The sequence below is a fragment of the Dermacentor variabilis genome, chromosome 10, assembly GCF_050947875.1.
Source record: "Dermacentor variabilis isolate Ectoservices chromosome 10, ASM5094787v1, whole genome shotgun sequence".
NCBI classification, from domain to species: domain Eukaryota; kingdom Metazoa; phylum Arthropoda; class Arachnida; order Ixodida; family Ixodidae; genus Dermacentor; species Dermacentor variabilis.
Window position 1 is genome coordinate 127,690,624 of NC_134577.1, and position 23,723 is coordinate 127,714,346.

The 23,723-nt window shown below is 48.0% G+C and overlaps 1 protein-coding gene across 2 annotated transcripts in view; it reads right to left on the reverse strand.

Moving 5' to 3' along the window:
- Positions 1-23,723, reverse strand: part of Ras85D (GTPase ras-like protein 1) — a 137,861-nt gene that overhangs the window by 41,543 nt on the left and 72,595 nt on the right. For both annotated transcript variants that reach the window (XM_075673385.1, XM_075673384.1), the window contains exon 6: positions 19,910-19,949. In XM_075673385.1, coding sequence (XP_075529500.1) covers positions 19,910-19,949 — 40 coding nt within the window. The remainder of the gene's footprint in view (positions 1-19,909; positions 19,950-23,723) is intronic.

Here is a 23,723-nt window from a genome sequence, read left to right on the forward strand (position 1 = left end):
GAAATTATCTCGAACGTGTGCCTGTTACGCAAAGCAGCGCCAGTACACTAGCACTAAGCTACTGGCTAGATCGGGAGCCGCGACGTGAGAGCATTTCGCGGGCAGACATCCCACACCGACCGTCTGAGCGACACTGCTCGCTTCGCTTGCACGTTTGCCCTTCGCAACGACTGCGTCGAGTAAACCAATTGTATTTAATTACGGGCGACCTCAGTGTACAGTGTTAATTGTTTTGGCAAACATAAGCGCTCTTCGACGAGCTCGGGTTGGATCGTAAGCGCCGTCTGCCTAGCTAAGCCTACCGGCCCTATCGCTGGCTGTTAGCGGAGTCGTCAGTGGACAATGCGCCGTAGTGAAGTGTTCTGTCACTTGCAGGGGCATGATTTTATTGACAGCATTCGTGTAAAGCGAAGCAGTGTTGTGCAGAGTTATTTATATTGCGTTTCTCGACGTGGCTATGAAGTCGAGCTGGGGGGCTGGATCTGGGCGGAGCTTACGCGCCGCTCCATCTTTCGGATGCACGCACCGTGTGCCCCGAATCGTCGTATGCCACATGCCGGACCATGCGGCGCCGCACGTCGGATCGGACACCTATTCGTACCGTGTGTCTCCTGCTTAATGTTTCGTCTTGCGGAATGTGTCTGCGTCCGTGCCATCGCCAAGCAACAGTCCGGTCCGCGGTGGCAATCGCTACCGACAGAGAAAGCGCGCAAAAAGATTTGTTTTGATGTTCCACGACAGGCGGCACGGAGCGGCGCGGTGTTCTGTGCATGCGCTACTCCAGCTGCTGCAGGTGCGCGGCGTTGTACTGTAGGGGGAGGGATTTATGCCTGACGCGGCGTAGCCGACCTGGCATGACGTAGCGCAACCACCGCGCGCACGCGCGTGCGCCGGGTCACGTCGAAGTGTATTGGCACCCTTAGTTAAGACCCGTCATCGATCACTTAGAAGGTGACATCGCGTCCATTCCTCGCCCACTTTCGCGACGGTTGGCGTCATTTTGCCTACGAGGGGGCATCTTATACAAAAGAAACACAGGTGCCGGCGACAAACCACATCTGCTAGTAGTTCCTCAAGCCCTTCGCGATGACATCCTATTAGCCTGCCACGACGAGCCGACGTCTGGTCACTTGGGCTACTCAAGGACTCTGGACAGGGTACGGCAACTGTACTACAGTCGAACCCGACTATATCGAACCCGTTTACATCGAATTTTGCCATATATCGAACAATTTCTGAACACGGTATAGTTACAATGAGTATATATAGCAAAAATTACGCATACATCGAACAAAACTAGTAGCGACTCCCGATATATCGAACGCCAAGCGGCGGAAAGTGCCCCCGGAAGTTGGCTTTCCCTCGCGGTGACGGGAAACCATGGCGGCGCGGCTCCATCCAACCGCTCTCCCTACGTGACCGCGCTACCTCGGAGCCGCCGACACCCCCCTACAAAAAATGATCCTGGCCCGCCCGCCCGCAGCGCTTGCTCAGACAGCCAATCAGAATCTCTTGTGCCCTCGTCGTGCAAGATGGCGTAAGTGCGAGTTGTCTCGCTGCTTATCTGATTCATTGTGTGTGCCTTCTCCCGCAGTGTTGCCGTGATGAAGCGGCAGAATTCGCCTTTCGTCGTGAAGCTCGAAATTATAAACCGGGTCGAACGCAGTGACAAGTAGGATGTCCCCGCAACGTACAAGATTCCGAGGTGCACTCTCGGCACGATCTTGAAGGGGGAAATTAGGGCTAAAGCGGCCTAACTCGCGACCCGGTGCCCGTAGTGCCCGTGGCGCCCGACGCGTACGCACGGCCGTGTGCAAATGGTTCATCCAAAATAGCTTCAGCCGTACCGACTTCCGCGTGCTCGGTGATGACTGTAAATTCTGATTAATGCGACGAAGCCGTTGTCGTTGTTGCCGAAGTTTGGAGCGAGCTGTCAGAATTTCTGGAAGCTGTTGACGAATCAACGGTGGACGAGTTTGTGAGCGCAATGATGGTGTCGCGACCACGGGAGAGCCCGGAAACGAAGACTACATTGCCGACATCGTGCCGAGCACAAGTGAAAATGGGCACTACGAGGAAAGCAACGACCGTCTTTGGCCCACATCCTCCGAAGTGATTGGTGCGCTCGCACTAGTCCGGTGCTTCTGCGCGAATGCGGAATGTTGCGGCCTCAGCTGCTCCGACTCCTTAGACAACGTGGGGAAGTGCGTGCCTCGCACGCAGCGAAATTGCCCAAGCAGAAGAAAATGCAGGACTATTTCGTGCGAAACTAAGCTAGTTTCATCAATAAAGTGATTTTATAAATGGTATGTGCTTTTATGACATCCAATTATTTAGCAGGCTTATATCGAATTATGCTCTATATCGAACTGATAGGCGTTTTTTTGCGAGTTCGATATAGCCGGGTTCGACTGTACTGGCCTAGACTGATTGCTTGCGTCAAACACTACGTGAAAAAATGCCGTGAATGCCAGCGCCGCAAGTCACCACCCGTCAAGCCTGCAGGCCTTCTACAACCCATCGACCCTCCGCGTACGCCGTTTGATCAAGTTGGAATGGACCTTCTTGGACCATTTCCCTTGTCTTCCTCCGGCAATAAGTGGATCATTGTCGCAACTGACTACTTGACGCGTTACACTGAGACGAAGGCACTACCACGCGGGACAGCATCTGAAGTTGCCCAGTTTTTTATGCATCACATTGTGCTTCGGCATGGCGCACCGTCATTCATCATCACTGACCGAGGGACGGCATTTACGGCAAAGCTTCTGGACGACATCTTCAAGCTGAGTTACACGAGTCATTGAAAGGCCACTGCATACCACCCTCAGACTAACGGCTTGACAGAAAGACTAAACAAAACACTGGCAGATATGATCACTATGTACGTGGATGTGCAGCACAAAACGTGGGACGAAATCCTACCATACGTAACGTTTGCGTACAACACTGCCACGCAGGAAACTACACGCTTCCCGCCATTCCGCCTCGTTTATGGTCGAGATGTCCAAACTATGCTAGACGCCATGATTCCATATGAAGATACCGACCAGCTCGACCAGTGAGCTCCTGACGTCGAGGAGTACATTCAGCACGCCGAGGAAGCGCGTCAACTGGCCCGCGTGCACATAAGACAGCAGCAGTGTACCGATGCAATAAGGTACAATCTCCACCATCGACAAGTGACCTATGAGCCTGGTGACCAAGTTTGGGTTTGGACACCCATTAGACGGCGAGGCCTCAGCGAGAAACTCCTCAGCAGGTACTTCGGACCATACACAGTACTAAGGTGTGTAAGCGACGTGAACTATGAAGTGATTCCAGATGGAGACCTGCCATCGCCCAAGCGCTGTTTACCACACGCAGAGACTGTACATGTGGTCCGCCTCAAGCCGTATTTTACACGGTGAAGTGTACTAGTGAAACAACCTTTGTTTTTTGCTGTCGTCGCGTCTTCCTCCAAAGAACTGCAAAGCGTCTTTTTTTTTTTTCCCGACCACAGAACACATTTTTCTGTGTGCATTTCCATATGTGTGCTAGCGCGTTCCCCCCCCCCCCCCCCCCCATTTTGTCTTATCTAATTTGTGTAGTTTCCATGTACATTTTGTGTTTGAGCATCGAGTCGATGCTCCATTGGGAGGGGGAATAATGCCACCTGGTGTTTTGAGCCAGTGTTGCGTGCCCAGCAAAAACAGTGATTGATGACGACGAAGTCAAGGATCTTGCGCCAGCTGGAAAACCGTCCTTGTGTCTGACATTTTCGAGTCTGGCTGCTGATACTGCTGCTTATTCTTGCCTTAGTGCGTGACAATATGAACATGCTGCCCTCACTCTATGTCGTCATCGCTGCTAGCCTTGTGCGCTTGCGGATGCGTGCAAGCGTAAATTCACTGTCTGCCCATGCATGCGCAGACAGTGTGGCATGGTTCGTACGTGTCGGAATGCAGCGTGATCTCGGTGAACAGCTCCTCTCTGCTATGGCACACTTATCTTCCTTGTCGGTGTCATCTCGTTGCTGCACACGCAAGAAGTGTCCCATTGCCCCTTCCAATGATGGACGTTGTTCTCATCAATGCTGAAGTCCTGCCCGGCTTGATAGTTAGGCAATCAGCTAGCACAAACTTGTGGCTAGCAACTTTTTGTTTGAAAGCGGCAGCATAGTGGCATCGCTTGTTCAGTGCCATTACGATGATGCCAAACCGCACGCCGGCACGACACAAGCCAAAATGGCAATGTCGCTCATGTACTTCAGTTGCTACCGGCGCGGCTAGTAGTGGCTACGATACTGACTTTTCTATGGGCACTAGCAATGCACCATATTTATCATTTTCCATTACAAACTGGCACATTTATTTTTTTAAATCCTTGAATCTAAGCCAACGCTAGAGTTTGGTATAAGATTATCTGAAGACTATCGGCCTAGATTCGAATAAATACGGTAAGCGCTTTTGGAGCACTTTACGCCTTGTCCAAACAGTGCGAGCAGTGTATACGGTGCTTGTAATAGAAGCAGGGCTAGAAATGAATTGCAAGCTGTCCAAACTTTATGCTTCTGAATTAAATCGGGATCACTGTCTCTTGCTCTTCATTCTTTATTTGCCACTCACTGAAGAGGCGACTTGTCATGCTTCTTACTCAGTAATGTTCCTTGGTACGGTCACTATCTCATTGTTTATTTTCTGCCCAATTGCCCACGAATGTGCTCAGTTCCGGTATATTTGTTCTTGCCGCACACAGGGCTCGTAATGTAGATGTTCTGCACTTTGTGCATTGTTGCTAGTTGCTCGCTTACTCTGTGGACCGTCACAAAACGTTTAGTTTCGAACATTCACGTGCCGTCGGTGAAGTAGCCGTCATTCGTGCTTCATCGCAAGGATTCAAAAATGCGCCCATTCACTCATTCTTGGTACACGAGCGATAGAGTGGGTGTAAGTTTCAGTGCAAGTTGGGATGGATTTGTGTAGATAGCCAGGAAGCAGCGCTATTCCCTTCGTCACTATGTAACAAGTGGTACTCACTCTTGCCAATGTTGAAGTCCTTTGTTTAGAAGCTAGCTATACAATGCTGGCGGATGAGTGCAATGCTGGCGGGTGAGTGAATTTTTTCTATCCTCGAGTAAAAGCATGCACTGCGAAGGGCCAGCAACACAGGCAGGCCTTGTGTAGCAGCGGTCCATGAACATGGCCACGAAGACTCATTCCAGTCACTCTTTTTGCAGCCAAATACTCTGCCCAACTTCCTTCCGCTGTACCACATTTTTCAGCATGAACATAGGACAGTGCATTATCAATCGCCCAGTTGCATTTCCAACAAGTGATCGCACCGTAGCAGTGTAGAAGCTGTTATGGTTTCATTTTCGCTTCAAGCAATGTGCAGTGCACTACCAGAAGTGCGACCTTGTCCCTCAGGAGCAAACCACGTCATGAAAAGGGTCTATATATGTTTACTACTGTTTCTTCTACCCCCCTACATGGTACTCCAGGACACAGTACTTCGTCAAGCCAATTTTCAGCTTTTTGGCTGTGTTTTGCAACATTTTGATATTGAAATAATGATTTGATTCGAAAACCACAATTTGATTATGAGGCATACTACAGTGGGGGACCCCAGATTAATTTTGGCTAGTAATCATGTCTCATTATGCGCGTTCTCTTCCTTCTTTTGCCCTTCTTTTTGCACACACCTCTTCATTCTTTTGTGCTTCACGGAGTGCCCTTTCAAGACAGTGTTTTTTACACATACTAGCATGCTGGAATACTTCAGGTATCCACCTAGAGCTGCGGTCTCTGCCGCAAAGGGCGTGAAAAAAGAAAAAAGCCCACTGCACTTTGGAGCTTCCTCCTTGTCTGGTTTGTTGCATCAGTGGTGTGTGACGGCAAAATTTATGGAAAACATCAACAGCGCAGGCTGAGAGCCAACAATGATGCTTTTGTGGGCGGCCCATAAAGTGACAACTGATGCACCGATGGTTTGATAGGAGGAATGGAATAACAAACAATTTGTTGCGGTCTCCTGAAGCTTGTAATATCGAGGTTTCACTGTATAAAGCATTCCCATAGCACTATGCGGAAGTTTTGCGAATAGAAAAACAGTGTCCATCATTGAGGGACGCTGCAATTTTTACAGTCGAACTCGGTTATATCAAGCTCGCAAAAAAAAAGAATGCCAATCAATTTGATATATGGCATAATTCGATATAAGCCTGCTAAAGAATTGGACCTCATAAAAGCATATAGCATTTCTAAAAGCCCTTTACTGATGAAACTAGCTTAGTTTCGCATGAAATAGTCTTGTATTCTTCTGCTGGGGCAACTTTGCTGCAGCAACAGCACGCACTTCTCCACATTGTCTAAAGAGGTGGAGCAGCTGAGGCCACAACCTTTTACATTCATGCAGAAGCACTGGATTAGTGCGAGTGCACCAATCATTTCGTAGGATGTGGGCAAAGCACTATCGTTGATTTCCTCATTGTGCCCACTTTCACTTTCGCTTGGTACAATGTTGGCAATGTAGTCTTCATTTTCAAGCTATCCCGTGGTTGTGGCACCATCATCCACACTCACAAACTCGTCGACCGTTGATCGGTCAACGGCTTCTGCAAATTCTGACAGCTCGCTCCGAACTTCAGCAACACTGGCAATAGCTTCGTCATTGCATCAAAATTTTCAGAGTCATCACAGAGTATGCAGAAGCCGGCACGTCTGAAGCAGTTCTGGATGAACCACTTGTACACAGCCGCCTCGACATCTTATACACAGCTGTGCATACACGTCGAGCACCATAGGCACCAGGTCGTTTGTCTGCCCTAATCTCCTCCTTATTCTTGAAGATGGTGCTGAGAGTGCTCCTCGCTACAACGACATCCAACTTCTCACCGCATTCAACTCAATTTATAGTTTCGAGCTTCATGGCCAAAGGCGAATTCTTCCGCTTCGCATTAGCCATCACAGCAGGAGGCCCACAAGGTGCAAATGCTATGAACGACAAAAGCGGTGAGAAAAGCGGTACTTGCACGATAAGGGCACAAGAGCCTCTGAACGGCTGTCTGAGCAAGTGCTACAGGCGGGCCAGGATCATTTTTTGCAGGGGGGGCTATCATTCCCCGATGTTGACAGCTTGCCCAACACGGCGTGGTTACCCGCCCGAGCGCATGGATGGAGCCAGACTAAACCACTTTTGGGACGTATTCGCGGGTTCCCCTGCCGCTATATGGGAAAGCCAACTTCTGGCAGCATTTTTGTGCTGCTTGACGTTCCATATATCAGGAGTCTCTATTTCCCTTTAATGCAAGCGTAATTCTGCTATATACAGTAAAACCTCGTTAATTCGAAGTCATCCGGACCGCAACAAGTCTTCGAATTAAGCGGGTTTTCGAATTAACCGAACACACACAAAAATGCAACCTTCTTCCAAGCAAAAAATTTCGCTGCAAGAATGCGCTACCTTTATTCGGTGATCTTTGGATTACTTAAAGTAATCAGAGATGCTGGTTTGCCATGTCCTGTAGTTCAAGGCTCCAAGGATCATGTTTTCTAGTTGGCCAACTATGTGCATCATTTCATAATTTCCACCATGGCACTCAACAAAACTGCAGATAATGTTCAGCGATCCGATAACTTCCCCGAGAGCGGGTGCTTGGAAGGGCTCGTTAGTGTCGTCATCGCACATGATCGCATCAGCGGTAGCTTCACTCTCCAAGTCTGAGTAGCACGTTTGTTGATCATTTTGATAGTTCAGATACTCAGCGGAGCCGACTGCACGGGATTCGCTATTCACTGCGCAGAGTGCATTGATGTGGTTGAAATACTCGTCTCCTCCTTCATCAAGTGCACATGAATAGACAGCATCAGCGTCGACTGTGCTTTTTTTCGAGAAGCCAGCGTGTTCAAAACACTGCATGATCAAAGTGGTTTCCACTTGCTTCCATGCATACACAATAAGACATATGGCCCTAAGAAGGTCGATGGAGCACTCCTTGCCGTTGTCGTAGCAAAGGAGCATGTGCTTGAGCAGGTGGTGGCGGTAAATCTTCCTCGTGTGGCGAATGACGCCTTGGTCCATTGGCTGAGAGATCGACATGGTGTTTGGAGGAAGAAATACCATCCTGATAGCTTTGAGGTGTGGGATGTCACTATGCGATGAGCAATTAACAACGAAGAATACATTCCTGCCTGTGGCCGCGAACTTGCGGTCAAGCTGACGAACGTAATCTTCAAATATTGCACCTATGACCCAGGCTTCGTTGTTGTGCCGGTAGATAAGCTCATCCCTTGGCGGCAGCTATGCATTTTTAAAGCAGGGAGGCTTCCCACTCTTTCCAACTACAAGTAGCGGCAGCTTGTGTTTACCGTACATGTTCGTGCAGTACAAAATGGTAATTCTTTACTTGCCCTACTTTCGATCGTTGACCATGATGTCCTTCGCTGCGAATGTTTTTGTGGACAGCATCTTGTAAAAATGGGCTGCCTCGTCAAGGTTGTACACATCGTCAGCACCGTACTCTCTAAGCAACGGAGCCAACGTACGTTTCTTCCAGTCGTTGACAACGCTCTCGTTTGCACTGCCGCTCTTGCCACAGACAGCTACGAAGGTCAAATTATTGCGCTCTTTAAAACGGCTGAACCATCCATTGCTACACTTGAACTATTCGTGCCCAAGTTGTAGAGCCAAGTCGTTGGCCTTCTCTCGCAGTATCGTTCCATTGGCGGGAAGGTGGGCTGCGTTTGCTTTCTGCAGCCAGCGAAGTAAAGCCGATTCCACATCTTGGTACGTGGCAGCCCGTACTCGCGACTGCTTCGAAAAATGCGTCTTGCTGTAGGCCTCTAGTACCTTCGACTTGTTCTTCAATATTGTGGACAACGTCGAGAGGGGCATGCTGTGCCTTTCAGCCAACACGGTCTTGGAACACATGTTCTTACCCGCTTCTTGGACCAAGCAGAACTTCTGCTGCAGCGTTAAAGTCACACTTTGGCATCTTCGCTCACTGGCACTTCTGCACAGTTCAGGGAAAAAAAAAGAACACCATGCTAGCTGCAACACCCCTAACACAAACAAACAGCACAGACCAGCGTTGCGCGCACACATGTCGCCGCAGGCGCAGAGACAGAATGGGCGAACGGCAGCCAGTGGCAGCGGCATGGAAGATGCGCTGACACTGCGACCGCTGCGACTGCTAGGAGCGTGCGGAATGGGGGACAAGAGCATGTGCTGAAAACCGGCATGCCCGTTGCATTGCAGTCAAGCACGTCTTCTCCTCTGCAGGCGCGCGTTTCAGTGGTGCGCGGGGCGTACAGTGGACCCATTTTTGTGCTAGCAATACTACGGGCCTCCGGGCACCTTGTCTATGAATAATTGCAACTGCTATGTGGGGTGACCTCTCGGCTCTGAATGGCCGTCGTTTCGTCAGGTTTACGGTGAAATGGGTATCAGGAATTGCCACATAGCCCCCCAAATCTTCGAATTAACTGGGTTGGCCTAGACCGCCAGTTAGAATTATCCGGTCAAATTTACATTAGAAAAAACGGGACCGCAGAAAACCTTTGAATTATCCGGGATTTCGAATTAACCGAGTTCGAATTAACAAGCTTTTACTGTATACTCATTGTAAATATACCATGTTTAGAAACTGTTCGATGTAGAGGATAATTCGATGTAAATGTGTTCGATAAAGTCGGATTCGACTGTACTCGCTTCGATTTGAGCCAAGCAACTGATATTCACACAAACTTTGTGGTTAAGCCCCCTGGAGGCTTCTGCGTGCACTCCCTGAAACAAACTAGCTGTGCTTTAGTGTTGCAGACCACCAGCCCACAATTTCAACTCCCAGCCACCGCAGCTGTATTCTAAAGTGGGTGGAATGCTCGCACACTTTCTGTGCATGTTCCATGCCCAGGTGGTAAAAAACATTAATAAGGAGCACCCCACTATGTTGTCCTTCGTAATCCCAAGTGTAGCTTCAGAACATTAAGCCAGACGATTTATTCATGCTATTTGCATCCTTAGGATATTTGACCCCCCTTTCTGGGACCTACGGGTCTGTCTGTTCAAAGCGTTTTCCCGCCAATTTTCGTCACTGGGAGATGGTAGTCCATGGTCTTATCTAGGTATACAGTAAAACCTCGATAATTTGAAGACCACCGGACCACAAAAATTCTTCAAATTAAGCAGATTTTTTAACAGACTGAACGGGAAGGCTACCCTTGGGTACCAACTGTTTTGTTTATTGAGATATCTTATGAAATTTTCAGGATAGACACCTAGAAAAAGCATTAGTAGAACCACAAAATTTCACGCAGTCATGTTCACTGGTTCTCACGTTACAGCAATATGTCAGAATGGTGCACATGGTTTTCTCATTCCAGGACTGGAGAATTTTCAAAAGGTGCTGCAACTATGGAATTCACTGTGATGATCCCCAGGTGGATACTTCAGGGCAAGATAGAGCCCTTTTTTAAAATTTCCTTGCTGAAAAATTTTAGCAGACCACCGAATTTAGTGTTAGTGATTAAGATTTTATGAATCAAATTTTGATTAAATATAACAAATCATAGACACAAAACATTAAAAAATGGGCTTGTATTGCCCTCAGAAATTTCTTCACATACACAATAAAAAATCTTCTGGAAATCTGATGAACGGTTTACAGAGCTGGAACAAGCATCCTGACCTGCCAAAGAAGTCATTTTGAGAAAATGAGGTTTGAAAGTTTTGAGCACATATATTGGTCTAAAATGACCCTGCAGCATAATTGGAGATGTCTCTAAGCACTCTCTTCTTTTGCCGCCTTTCGGCCTACTCTTGCAATCGCTCCTTGGCCTTTTTTAAGCATAGAAAATCTTTCTCGGCTGAACGTTGAATGGCCAGGTGTTAGCCCCACTGAGGAACATAGCTCTTGGGTGGCCCTGTGGCAGCCAGCATTATATCTTAAAACTGCCGGGTACAGTGCTGTCTCCACAGCAATCAGCGACACAAGCTGCTCTTTGGGCATCAGGGACCACAGCACGGAGTGACACGATTCTGATGCATTCTGCATCTTTGCTCCCAGGCAGCATTGCAGAAGAGAAGCGTGTGGGAGGCGCTCCATAAACAGGTACCAGTGCTTCTGCAACATAGCCTGGAAGATTGTACCGATACTTTGAAGGTGGCACACCATCACTCTTGCTGGCGTTATGACGACACCACGAGTCTGCACCCTCAGGGCACAAGTCGCGGTGAGCATCCTCGTCCATCGATGTCACGTGGTGGTACGATGCCATCACTGCGCGCTGCATTGCAGCCACATTGTTGGGATTGTTCCATAGGGCCCAGCCATAATAGTCGGTCAACTTGTCGATGAGGGCCTTTGTCAGCATGCCCTTCCCTCCTAAATCTTTGTCACTTTTCTGCACAAGGTTGCGCAGTGCTGTCCTTATCCTCTTCTGATTGTGGTTCATGCATTCCTCTTTCGAAATGGGGACCAGTCCATAAACATTTTCTTGCACAAGTGCAGAGAAGGTGGCACTATTTCCATCAGACACGGGCGGTGTGTAACAGAGGTTGTGCTTTGGCACCGAACATGAGAAATGGTTGACAGCTGCCTCAACGTTCATCCTCCCAGACTTAGAGTCAGTGTTTTTATGGCACACATGATCCTCCTGCCAGCTTGGATAGCCTGGGTCTCCAGGCTTTGGTCCTACTTGGCAACCAAGGTACTGGTTCGATAAAACAATGGCGTCCAAGATGAGGCCCGTATGACATTCAATTATTGCACCAACTCCAATATGGGACGTGTGGCCATGCTTGTGGCATGTTCCATCAAAGCTTACTGTGATATCCCTGCTGAAATATAGATCCATTACCTTGTAGGTGGTTTTCATAGCAGAAGCAGATTCTGCATAGAACTTGTCTATGCACTGTGTCTGCTGTTCCCTGAATTTCTTCAAGTGCTTCTGAAAAGTCTTATGATGCAGGCCATGATGGGACACATTCATCGCTTCCCAAAAGTCATTGAGGGCTGCTTGTCCCTTCCCTATCTGTTTTGTCGCCACAATGGCTCTTATATTCACGTCAAAGGCCATTGAGTCATCCTGACGAGCAGAACTCCACGAGCTTGCAACTACTCCGCAATGTAAACATAGCAGCTCAAGCTTTGTTGCAAGTCCAGGTTGGGTGCCTCCTTGAACTTTCATCCCAGTCGCGAAGCACCGCTGGCACGGCGTCCCGGATAGCAGGTCGCCTAGGGCATCCATTTGCACAAGGAGAAATTTTTCGCCTTCACTTGTAGCGGTGGCAGCATCAGGATCATGCTCCATTGCTTGAAATTTTCGCTCCCTCGCTGACATAGCGTCAAGTCCTCGTTGCAAAGCAGCATGTTTTATATTCGCCGCCTCTTTCCCCTCACACATCGGGGAACGTGTTTTCAAGTGCACAGTAGACGACGCGATCACACTGTCCGAGGCATATGAAAAAGAGGATGTGGAAGCCACTGTGACAAGCACGAGACACCAGGCGCACTCATCACGACAAATTCTTGCGTCGGTGAAGCAGGAATCACGTTGCTGGAAGCATCGCCGCAACCACGCTCTTGTGTAGATGAAGCAGAAGCTGCCCCACAGGAACCATTGGTGCCATCATCGATGGCGCGCGGGCAAGCGGGGAGCTTCATAGAACGCTTCCTTGCACCGAACGCGTGTAGCAGCTTGAGTTTCTTTGGGTCCACTGTGGCCGACCGTGCAGCAATCAGCAGGCTAAACGCAACAACGGTCTCGTAAAGACGGTAGAAACTTGGGGAATATGCGAACGGCTGCAAAGATAGATGATGGCAAGCAGAACACACAAAGGGCGCCGGTGATGGAGGAGGCAAAGCAGACAACGGCCAGATGCATTATGCAGGAGAACTATGTCATCGCACACAGCAGCCAATTAGAGTCGCAGGCTCCCCCGTGTCCTTGAGGAGCACGCGCTTCGCCCAATCTCAGCTTCAAGTCTCAGCCGCGGGAAACTTGAAAGCTCTCGCAAGCCCTCCAATCGAGCAATTTACGCCTCTGCCGCCGCCGCCGGTGGTGGTGGTGGTGGGGAAAAAAAAGCACGAACAAAACAACACCAAAATGGTGGTGCTCGGGGGAGTGGAGGAGAAATGGCATTCGTGCCATTTCTCCTCCGCAGCTTCACTGGGCTGCCGCAGCTTGTTATAAACTTTATTTGAAATAGTTTCGAAATTAATTAGATGTTGATATTTACAGAAATTGTAGTTTATAGAAGCACTGCCCGCACATGTGGTTTTCCAAAAAGTGTCTTTCGTGATTTTTCGGTTTTCGAAGGCAAAAAAAAAAAAGAAAAAAAAAATAAGCAAGAATTTCCAGCAAAAAGAAACCCCTTTCATTTTCCATATCTGAGGAATATTACTTGACGCAATCATTGGTGTGGGATTGCTTGGCGAGGTAGTTCGCCACCTCAAGTCCCGTGTCCTCCAGTTGGCTCACAACCGCTAAAGCGGGCATGCGGTTGGGTTTGGTATCGTCGTCGTCGCAACTAACTGCCAATCTGTAGGTGATTTCATCATCAATGTCAGCATACGTTGTTTGAACATCTGCTTATATGTTCAAATACTCCGCGAAGCCTTGCCTGCCACCATCTTCTTTGGTGAAGTTGATGGGCGATCTGCGGACATATCAAGTCTCCCTCATCATCTGGGCACAAAAAGCGTCATTGTGGTCCTTTCCAAGTTGTTTACAAAACGTGGCGTGTTCAAAGCAGCGCCTTACGATATTTGCCTTGAGCTCGCTCCAGGCATAGACAATTGGGCAAATTGCGCTGAGGAAATCAATCAGGTGCTGCTTGCCATTGTCGTAGCAGAGCAGAATGTGCTCCAACAGGTGGTGACGGCAAATTTTCCTCATCTGCAGTATCATTCTGTGGTCCATCGGCTGAGATATGGCTGTTGTGTTTGCAGGGAGGAGGATAATCTTCATGGCTTCCAGATTTCTGATGTCACTGTGGGCTGAGCAGCTATCGATAACAAAAAGAACTTTCCACCCTCTGGCAGCAAACTTCTAGTCGAGAAGCCGCACATCCTCCTGAAGTACTGCTGCTGTCATCCAGGCCTTCTTATGTTTGTAGATGACGACGTTCCTCAGAGGAAGACACGCATCCTCGAAGCATAGGGGCATCTCCGCTCTATAAATAACAAATAATTGAAGCTTGCTGCTTCCAGACATGTTCCCGCCGAACAGGTTGGCAATTCTGTCCTTGGGCTGCTTCCTCCCCAAGATAGCGGTCTCCTTTGCAGCAAATGTTTTAGTAGGAAGCATCTTATAAAATAAGGCTGCTTCATAGAAATTGTACACGTCATCAACTCCATACTCCTGAAGCAGCGGAGCCAATGTGTGCTTCTGCCAGTCACCAACAATGTGTCCATGCTGTCGCTTTCTCCACATACCGTCAAATAGGTTGGGTTGTTTCACTGTGTAAAATGGGTAACCAAACCGTTGCTACACTTGAATTCTTCGTGGCTCAAGCGCAGTGCCAGCTTATCAGCCTTTTTCCATAGGATAATGCTGTTCACGGGAAGATGAGCAGTATTTGCATGTTGTAGCCACTTCATCAAAGCGACTTTGATGTCCGGGTAGGTTGGGAAGCAGATCCTTGATCGCTTTGATGAACGCGTCCTACCGTATGCCTCAATAACCATTGCCCTGTTTTTCGAAATGGTTGAAAGCGTTGACAAAGGTGCCTTGCGTTTCTCAGAGTTGCACCTTCGTGCACGTGGACTTTTCTGTATCCTCAACAAGGCACACCTTTTCCTGCAGCGTCAACGTCTCAACATCTTGATTCGGCTAATGATGAAAGAGTGGACAAGCCTAAGTAGGTTCGCCTCCTTGATCCCTGCATTTTTGTTTGCTATCCTCTTGAGAAGCCTGCAAGTTTCGTTGGTCGTGGCTTCTAGTCTGTTTATCGTTTCGGTGTTTCTCCCATTTTCTTGTATGCACATACCTATTATCCTGATCTTGTCCACCCTTGGGACCAGGGTGTTGTTGACCAGGAGCTGGATATTGACCTGCTGCTAGCTCATGATTAGCATCTCTGATTTTTCCAGCGAGCATTTTAGCCCTATGGGTCTGAGATAGCTTTCCATTTCCCAGATTGCCCTTTGTAGGATGTCTTCTATTTGGCCATCGCTCCCGCCTCTGTCGACCCAAAGGGTGAGGTCGTCAGCGTAAAGAGCGTGGCAGAGGCCCCCTAGCTTTCCGAGTCTCTCTGGCAGCCCAATCATTGCAATGTTAAGAAGTGTAGGGGTAGCACCGATCCCTGCAGCGTTCCCTTGTTGACTAGCTTAATGTTTTCTCTTATTGTGCCCCCAATTTCTATGTTCACCGTTCGGTCCATGAGGAAGCTTTTGATATAGTTGTATAGTTTGCGTCCAACATTTAGGTGATTGAGGTATGACAGGATCGCTTTGTGTTTGACGTTGCCAAACGCTTTGCTGACATCCAGTCCAACTATGACTCTCGAGTCACTACCGTATTGTGCGGAATATAGGTCGAGGTTTTTCCCAAAAAATATTACTAAAAGGTCACCCCTCGACTTATATACCGGCCCTTGGCACAACATGAATAGTCGTCTGGCAACCTGTAGGAGCGCAGACCTTTCGGCATCCGAATCGTTATCGCCTCCTTGGTGACCGACGCGGCCAGGACGCGGCCTACGCAGTTGGACCGACGCCATCTTCCCTTTTTGTGCAGCAATCGTTCCTGGCGTTGCCAATTTCCCAATAACCCGCAAAATGAGTACGAGTACTCGACGTCAGTTCACCGCAGCGTTTAAGAAGAAAGTCATCGAATATGCTGAAATGCATGGGAACATGTCTGCCCAGCGGTAATTCGGCGTATCGGAAAAAAGCGTCCGGTACTGGCGAACGCAGAAAGTCAAGCTGTCTGCCTGCAACGCGCGGAAGATGTCCTTTTGCGGGCGCCGCGCAGTGCACCCGGAGCTCGAAGACAAGGTGGCGGATTTCGTCCACGAGCATTGCGCCAGATCTTTGCCAGTGACAGCAAAGCTCATCCGCATCAAAGCTACTGACATCGCCCGAGAATCCGGACTGCCCAAGGAGCAATTCAAGGGCTCCATTTATTGGGTTCGTTGCTTCATGCGACGCAAGGGATTTGCACTTCGACGGCGCACATCAATCTGCCAGAAGCTGCCAGAGACATACGAGGACAAGCTGGTCGAATTCCAGTGCTATGTTATCTGTCTCCAGCAGCAGCATGGCTACATGTTGGGACAGATCGGCAACGCTGATGAAACGCCGGTGTGGTTCAACATGCCGTCATCCACCACAGTGTGCGAACGTGGCACAAAAGAAGTCAAGCTTCTTTCTACGGGGAACGAGCATTCGCGCTTCACGGTGATGCTCGCGTGTACTGCAGACGGCAGAAAGCTGCCCCCGTACATAATCTTCAAGAGGAAGCCGCTGCCGAAAGAGGCTTTCCCGCGGGATGTTGTCGTTCGTGTGAATGAAAAGGGCTATATGGAAAAGGCCCTCATGCTCAATTGGATTAAGACCGTCTGGAATCGGCGACCTGGCGCACTCCTGCGGTGTCCGAGCATGCTCGTCTTGGATGCCTTTCGCGGGCACTTGACCGCAGGTGTGAAGCAGGCACTCCGCGACGGGAGGACGGAACTCGCCATCATTCGGGGAGGCATGACCTCAACACTTCAGCCACTGGACGTCGTGTTCAACAAGCCCTTTAAAGACCGTGTTCGTGAACAATATAATCAGTGGATGACCGGCGACAACTCGACGACCCCAACCGGCTGGCTGCACGGGCCGCCTCTCGCCACTGTGGCTACATGGGTGTCGCAGGCTTGGCGCTCGCTGCCCGACGATATGGTGGTGCGGGCATTCAAGAAGTGTTGCATTAGCAACTCCTTGGACGGCACTGAGGATGACATGTTGTGGGACGCAGCAAGCGAAAAGCAGTCGTCTTCGGACAAGAGTTGAGACAGCTCAGACGAATGAGCAGGTGACGACTGGCGGCACCACTAAATAAAACAGTTTTGTGCCTTATAACTTTTATGTTGACTTCTTTGCTTCAATGTAAGGGGATCGACCTATATTCCGCATTATACAGTAGTCTTGCTTTCTAATACTTGTTCTTTGAGTTGTAGCATGACGTCATTTGTGGATAGTTGTTGCCTGAATCCAAACATGCTGTCTGGGTAGAGTTCCTTACTTTCCAAGTATCCGTTGAGCCTGTTCTGTACGAGGTGCTCCATGAGCTTGCCTACACAGGAGGTTAACGATATTGGCCTAAGGTTCTCTAGTTTGAGTTCTTTCCCTGGTTTGGGGATGAGGAACTAGATTTGCTTTCTTCCACTCCCCAGGTTTCTCCCCCCGCACTTTTGCATGAATGCCGTTAGTTGCTGAAGGGAGTTGTCATCGAGGTTTCTAAGCATCTTATTGTTGACCCCATCTGGGCCAGCCGCGGTTTTTCCTCTGAGCTTGTTTAAGGCAACTCTCATCATTAGCCGAATCACCTATGCTATCCCGTACTTAAAGACAACTAAAGCAGAGAGATACAAGGTAGACATCCTCATCAGGAAAGGTGTCAAAACAGCCCTAGGTTTACCACCGGGCATATCAACCGAGACGATCCTCAACCTAGAAGTGTCAAAGACCCTAGAAGAAATGTGCGAGGCGAAACTCACGGCACAATATGTCAGATTAACTGGCAGCAAAATGGGCAAATCCATCCTTAGGAAACTGGGCTACCAGAGCCCAGAATCGCGAGAGGGGATAACTACCATCCCCAAAGAAATTACCAACAGGTTAAGAATACCCGCGCTCCCAAGAAACATGCACCCCATACACAACGAGGAACGTACGAGAAGCAGAGTCCAAAGACTCCAAAGCTCCCTCCTCCAAAAACAAGGGGTAGTGTACGCCGATGCGGCAGAGTACCCAGAAGGGCGAGCTAATCTCGAGCTGTAGCATGAAACACTCTTCACCAGAGGAGGCAGAGCTGGCGGCGGTTGCCCTGGCAATCACAAGCCCATCAACCAGAATAATTATTGCCGAATCTAAAACTGCAATCAAAGCCTATGACACTGACAAGGTGTCCAAAGAGGCTGGCAAAATTCTACAGGTAGGCAAGGAGAACGTACCCAACGACCTAATTAGAATATGGGCGCCCGCCCATAGTGGACTCACAGGGAATGAGATCGCCAACGAGGTCGCCCGAAGACTCGCACATACCGGGCCCCAACGCAGGCAGGCTACTCCCTTGTCCAAGAAGCGAGACCTAACCACATAAAGAGAAATTCTAGAACACTATAAAATGGGCAGGAGAACCCTCCCTCCCCCCATAGATCTCTCACAAAGAAGGAAGTAGTAATCTGGCGAAAACTGCAGACGGGTACCTTCTCAAACCCGCATATCCTACACAAATGGCATGCTGAGGTGCACTCTTTCAAATGCAAAAATTATGAAGGCATAGTGACCCTAAGACCGAGGTAATCACATGCTCTGGGCTTGCCCAGCACTAAACGGTCTACATGGAAATAAAGAGTCATAGGAATCTTCCCTCCGTAGCCAGGAAGAACAAGCCCAAAAACAAGTCAACAGTCAAGCCCAGGCTGCCGCCGGAAGCCAACTAATTCCAGCCGACGTCTAGTGGGGAAGTAGACGGTGAAAGGGGGAGCTGCATCTCACCCCGATCACCCGTACTCCCCGATGGGTGGAAATAAAGTGCTCTCTCTCTCGCAACGTCTTGTTGAACTTCTTTGGCAGATGAGCAGTGCACAAGCAATGCACGCGGTAGACAGCTGCACACACACCCCCGACCAGCACGGCGGATAACGATGCAGGTGCAGAGGCACGGAGGAAAGCCCAGAATGTGATGCAGCCCTACACGTGGAAAACAAGTAACTGAAAAATGCAATATCGCTGGCGATGCTGTCTATTGCTTTGCTGAGGTTGCTGGTGACAATGACAATGAGCTGCGGTTATCCCCTTTGAAACGGTGGGGGGCAGCTATGTAGTGCCCTAACCTAAGAGCCGCACGTTGCTACCAGCTGGAAACTACGAATTGTCTAGGTAGAGCGGTACAGGCTATTCAAGTTACCCAGTAGAATTTGCATTGTAAATGACGGGACCGCTCAAATTCTTGAGACTGAAATTTCGAATCAACAGAGTTCAAATTATCGAGGTTTTACAGTAGTTATTGTTAGCCAATAAGGGAGCATACACGGCATTCTAAACAAATGAAATACTCAACACAGGAACTTGTGACAAAAATACTCTGCATCAAAATAGCCCAGTAAAAGAGTAAAATGCTCAAGTTCACATTGTCAGACTGATATACCAGAGTAGTGACAATGGTGCAAATTCAATAGGACGACTTAGAATTCTTTTTCCGCTGGTAACCAAGCTATTCCCTTCAAAATGCAAATAAAGAGTTTTCTATAGTACACTGCATCAGGCAGAAGGCAACGCCAATCTGATAAGGTACACAATGTTCAATCACCTCTGCTTTATAAATCCAAAAGTGTAATGAGTAGGGTCGTGTTGAGCATGGAGCAAACACCATGAAGAAGGAAAATTTCTACTGGTCGTTCTTGAGCATAGTGTTCCACACTCAATGTGTTCCATTCTTGTGATAAGGCATATTTCTTTTTTCCATGAATGGACTGCGCTCTGAATATACATCAACAGTTGTTAGCAGGTTGAAAGCGGTCCCCGGAAAAACGCTAAACAAATTACAAACAATGTACGCAGTAAATAATGACATTAATGGCAATAAAATATTGGTTGTTAGTCAGTACTGTTTGTCATTTGCCATCTTCAATCATATTTTGTGCTGCTTCCTTCAAGTTTAACAACAACCTGACATACCAAAAGAAGCACGCTGAAAAACATACAAAGGCTACTTACAGACCATGGGCACGTCATCTGCATCTTTAACCCTCTTGATCTGAAATTGCAGAAAAAAGAGGGAGTGAAAGCAAGCACACTACTCGCATTCCATCAACAGCATGCACACTGTGGTGAGCTCAGTCTGTGCTGGTTTCACAGACATCTGGTCCGCGCAATGCCCAGCATAAGCATTTCAGTGCTGGTCGCATGGAAAGGAAAGGTGGCAGCTCTTCAGAGCAACAATAGGCACGGCCTCAAGAGACTAGTGTAGCACACTGAAATAGTCAAGTGCATGACACTCAAGATGACTGCACCCACCGAAGGCTACAAGATGAGCTTTCTGGTTTCAAAAAAGCAAGTCATATGTCCACACTTGACTATGCAGTGAAATTATAGGACAAGCAATTTACACAGACAGCTCCTCTTTATACAAGACACAGCCAGTATAAAAGTTGTGCAAGTCAGCACAATCCACACATGCCAAGAAACTTCAGCTTCTAGGAGCACTCAATTAGCCGAGTTGGTATCTACTCATTCTGGAAGATGTGCCTGAAACAAATCAGAGAAGACAACGCACACTGAAAAAGTGCACGGACGTCATTTGTCTTCACCTTCACATAAGCTAGAGGCACTTCTCATCTCCCCACAACCACATGTTCATCATGACATTCACATAATGGGCCCTGAAAACATTGGTAGTACATACCGTATTTATTCGAATCTAGGCCGATAGCTTTTTTCAAATAATCACGTACCAAACTCTAGGGTCGGCTTAGATCTGAGGATTTAAAAAAAATGTGTTTATAATTAAAAATGATAAATCTGGTGCATAGCGAGCATCATGTAAAAAAGTCAGTATCGTAGCCACTACTAGTCACACCAGCAGCCAACCAAAGTACACGAGTGATGTTGCCATTTAGACCTGTGTCGTATCGGTCTGGTGGCTAAGTATCAGTGTGCGGCATGGCGTTATCATACTGGCACCAAACAGGTGATGCCACAAACGAAAAGTTGTGCTAGCCATAGAGGTAATGTCAAACGTTCAAGTCGGGTGGGACTTTAGCATTAATGAGAAAAACCTCCATCGTTGAAGAGGGCAACAGGAGAAGCCTTTTGCATGTGCTGCCACAAGGAAATTATGGCGATAAGGAAGCGCGCGATAATTGAGAGGAACTGTTCACCGAGATCGCACCACGCTTTGACGCTAGAAGCAATGATTATGTAGAGTGAGCTCGGCATTTTCAAATGAAATAAATGCTGTTTTCATTTTGTGAATGCTGTCCTCATTGTTTTGTTCGGCTTACGTTAGAGGTAAGTTTATTTTTTTTCTGGCTTTGGACATTCGGGGGTCGGCTTGGAATCGGGGCCGGCCTCGATTCGAGTAAATACGGTACATATCAGGGTGTCAAACTAAAGAAACTTGTAATCCAGTTTGTGCTTGTTGTGCTTTTGATTTTATTAAGACTTGGAGAAACAAATTATAAGAGCCCGTGAATCAATGCATGAATAGAGCCAATTTTTATCTCCCACCTCTGAAAGAAGGTTGTTGGCAGGAGACACGTTGCATGCATGCTAACATGTCCGTGTAGCACTGCTGTGTTCGTTTTCTCTATGTCTCCCTTCGCCTACCTGATTTATGCGCTGTTCTCCTGTACGATGTCTGTAGGCACAAATTTTGTCAGGAAGAGTGGCAAGTGGGAAACTGCTCCTAATGTTTTTACATGAATATGGGGCAATGTTAAAGACCTACAGCAGGCCTATCCATAAAGTCAGTAGTCACTTTAGGCAGCGGCCCATAGACAGTGCAGCCGCTGGCGTAGGCACCCGTGCACTCGCTTTACTTTGATCATAGTTGTCCATACCGAGTATCCCAATATCTGCAATAATGCAAAATCACCCGTGTTTATTACACATGCCACAAGACATGTGAGGAAAAGGCGTGCTCTGCGCTCCTAGCTACAGCACCTTGCTGCGGCACTGCCGATTAGGTGCCTCTTCTACAGAGGCTGCTTTTGTCTTTGAGCAGAAGCAAGTCCTACGACATATAACAAAGCTGTAAACGGTGGCACTCAACATTGTTACATTAAATTTTGTGTGTTATGAAATCGCAAGGTAAGAAAGGAGTGCATAAATTTGGACCTAAATATTCCGGAGAAAAAATACTTTGGAAATGACCTCCTACAAGGGCAGCACACGCACTTCGTCAGCTGTAGCCACACAGCATCGAGTGTGCCGTGTCCTCACATCGTATGAAACACTAGAGGTATGCCAGTCTCCTCTTCAGCTCTTCTTGCAATTGACAGCCTGCAGGGAGAACGCTTTCAGACCAAGCATTGGTGTTCTCGCAAGGATCATTTCCTGGCGTCCTGCCACGTGTCCCGTGGCGCCTTATGCCTGTGCTGCCTATCGTAGACAGTGCCTACCACTGCACAATTCCCAGAGTGGATGCACACCTCGTGAACACCACACAGAGATGCTTTTGATGCCTCACGTCACATGTATTTGTGAAGTAAGCTTTCACTGGTAGTCGAAACGTACTGCTGGGCTGGTTGGTTTGTGAGAGGTGGCAAACAGCACCAGAGAGCATAAAAGATAAAGCTATTGACCACATTTGCGCAGTCCGCTCGAACTAGCAGAGAAATTTAACTACCACCCATAGTTTACTGATGGTACCCCAAAGTTTACAATAGCAGCTTGAAGGCAACATAATTATGCGTACTTTGCCCATAATACAGTAGAATCTTGTTAATTCAAACCCACTTAATTAAAACTTTCGGTTAGTTTGAACTGACGCTGTGGCCCTCTCAAAATTAGTGACAGAACCATAATTATGTATTTCAATCAGCAAAAACGACCTGTAATTCGAATGCATAAGTGTTTGCAACAATTAATTCACACATATCCAATCACGTGGGGCGAGCGCACCCTACTTAATCTACGACCGACCGCCGAAAACCCAGGGCACGACGCCGTTTGGTGCAGAATGATCACGCCGCTCGTTTCATTCCAGGCTAGTTACCTTAGCCATTGTAAGCAATACTCGACCAGTAACTACTTCCTTGTTGCGGTGCCATGCCCCTACGACTTCAAATTACGCAACTCGTTATGTATGTGTTACGATGTGTTCGCCCTGCAATTGCTTTCACAGTTAATTTTATTGTTATCCGGCGATGTGGAGCTAAACCCCAGCCCAACTAAAGCTCAGATAGAAGCTACCTTTGAGGCTATCAAGCAGCTTGAGGAAACTGTCTTAACCATTCGCCCAGAAATTAACCAGTTCAAAGCAGTGGAAACTAACCATGAAACAGTTCTCTCAACACTAACATTACATCGCTGGAATCTGTCCAAATCGAGCCCTCACCGAACGCCATACCTGCAGACGCAGTCAAAATGAAACGTGAAATGGAAACACTAAAAGCCGCTAATACCGGCGCTAGTAATCGCCTGCTCCGTAACAATTTTCTTTTTCCAGGAATTGATGACTCTGCAGAAGAAACGTGGGAAGAATCAGAGCTTAACATAATAAAATTTTGCAATAATCAACTAGGTATTACCTTTGAACCAAATGCCATTCAGCGAGCTCATTGAATTGGAAAATTTGCGCATGAGAAATAAACACTCAGTCCTGATAAAGCTGGTCCACTTAAAAACAAAAGAAAAAATTCCCAACTGTGGAAATAAGCTAAAAGAAACCGTTTTCGCTGTGAGAGAGGACTTTGCTGCAACCACTCGCATTGCACGTGCTAAGCTGCTGCATTTCATTCGGCCACAAAAGCGTCCGTTTAAGTTGAGGGTGGGCAAACTTATTGTTGGGAACAAGACCTACTTCTGT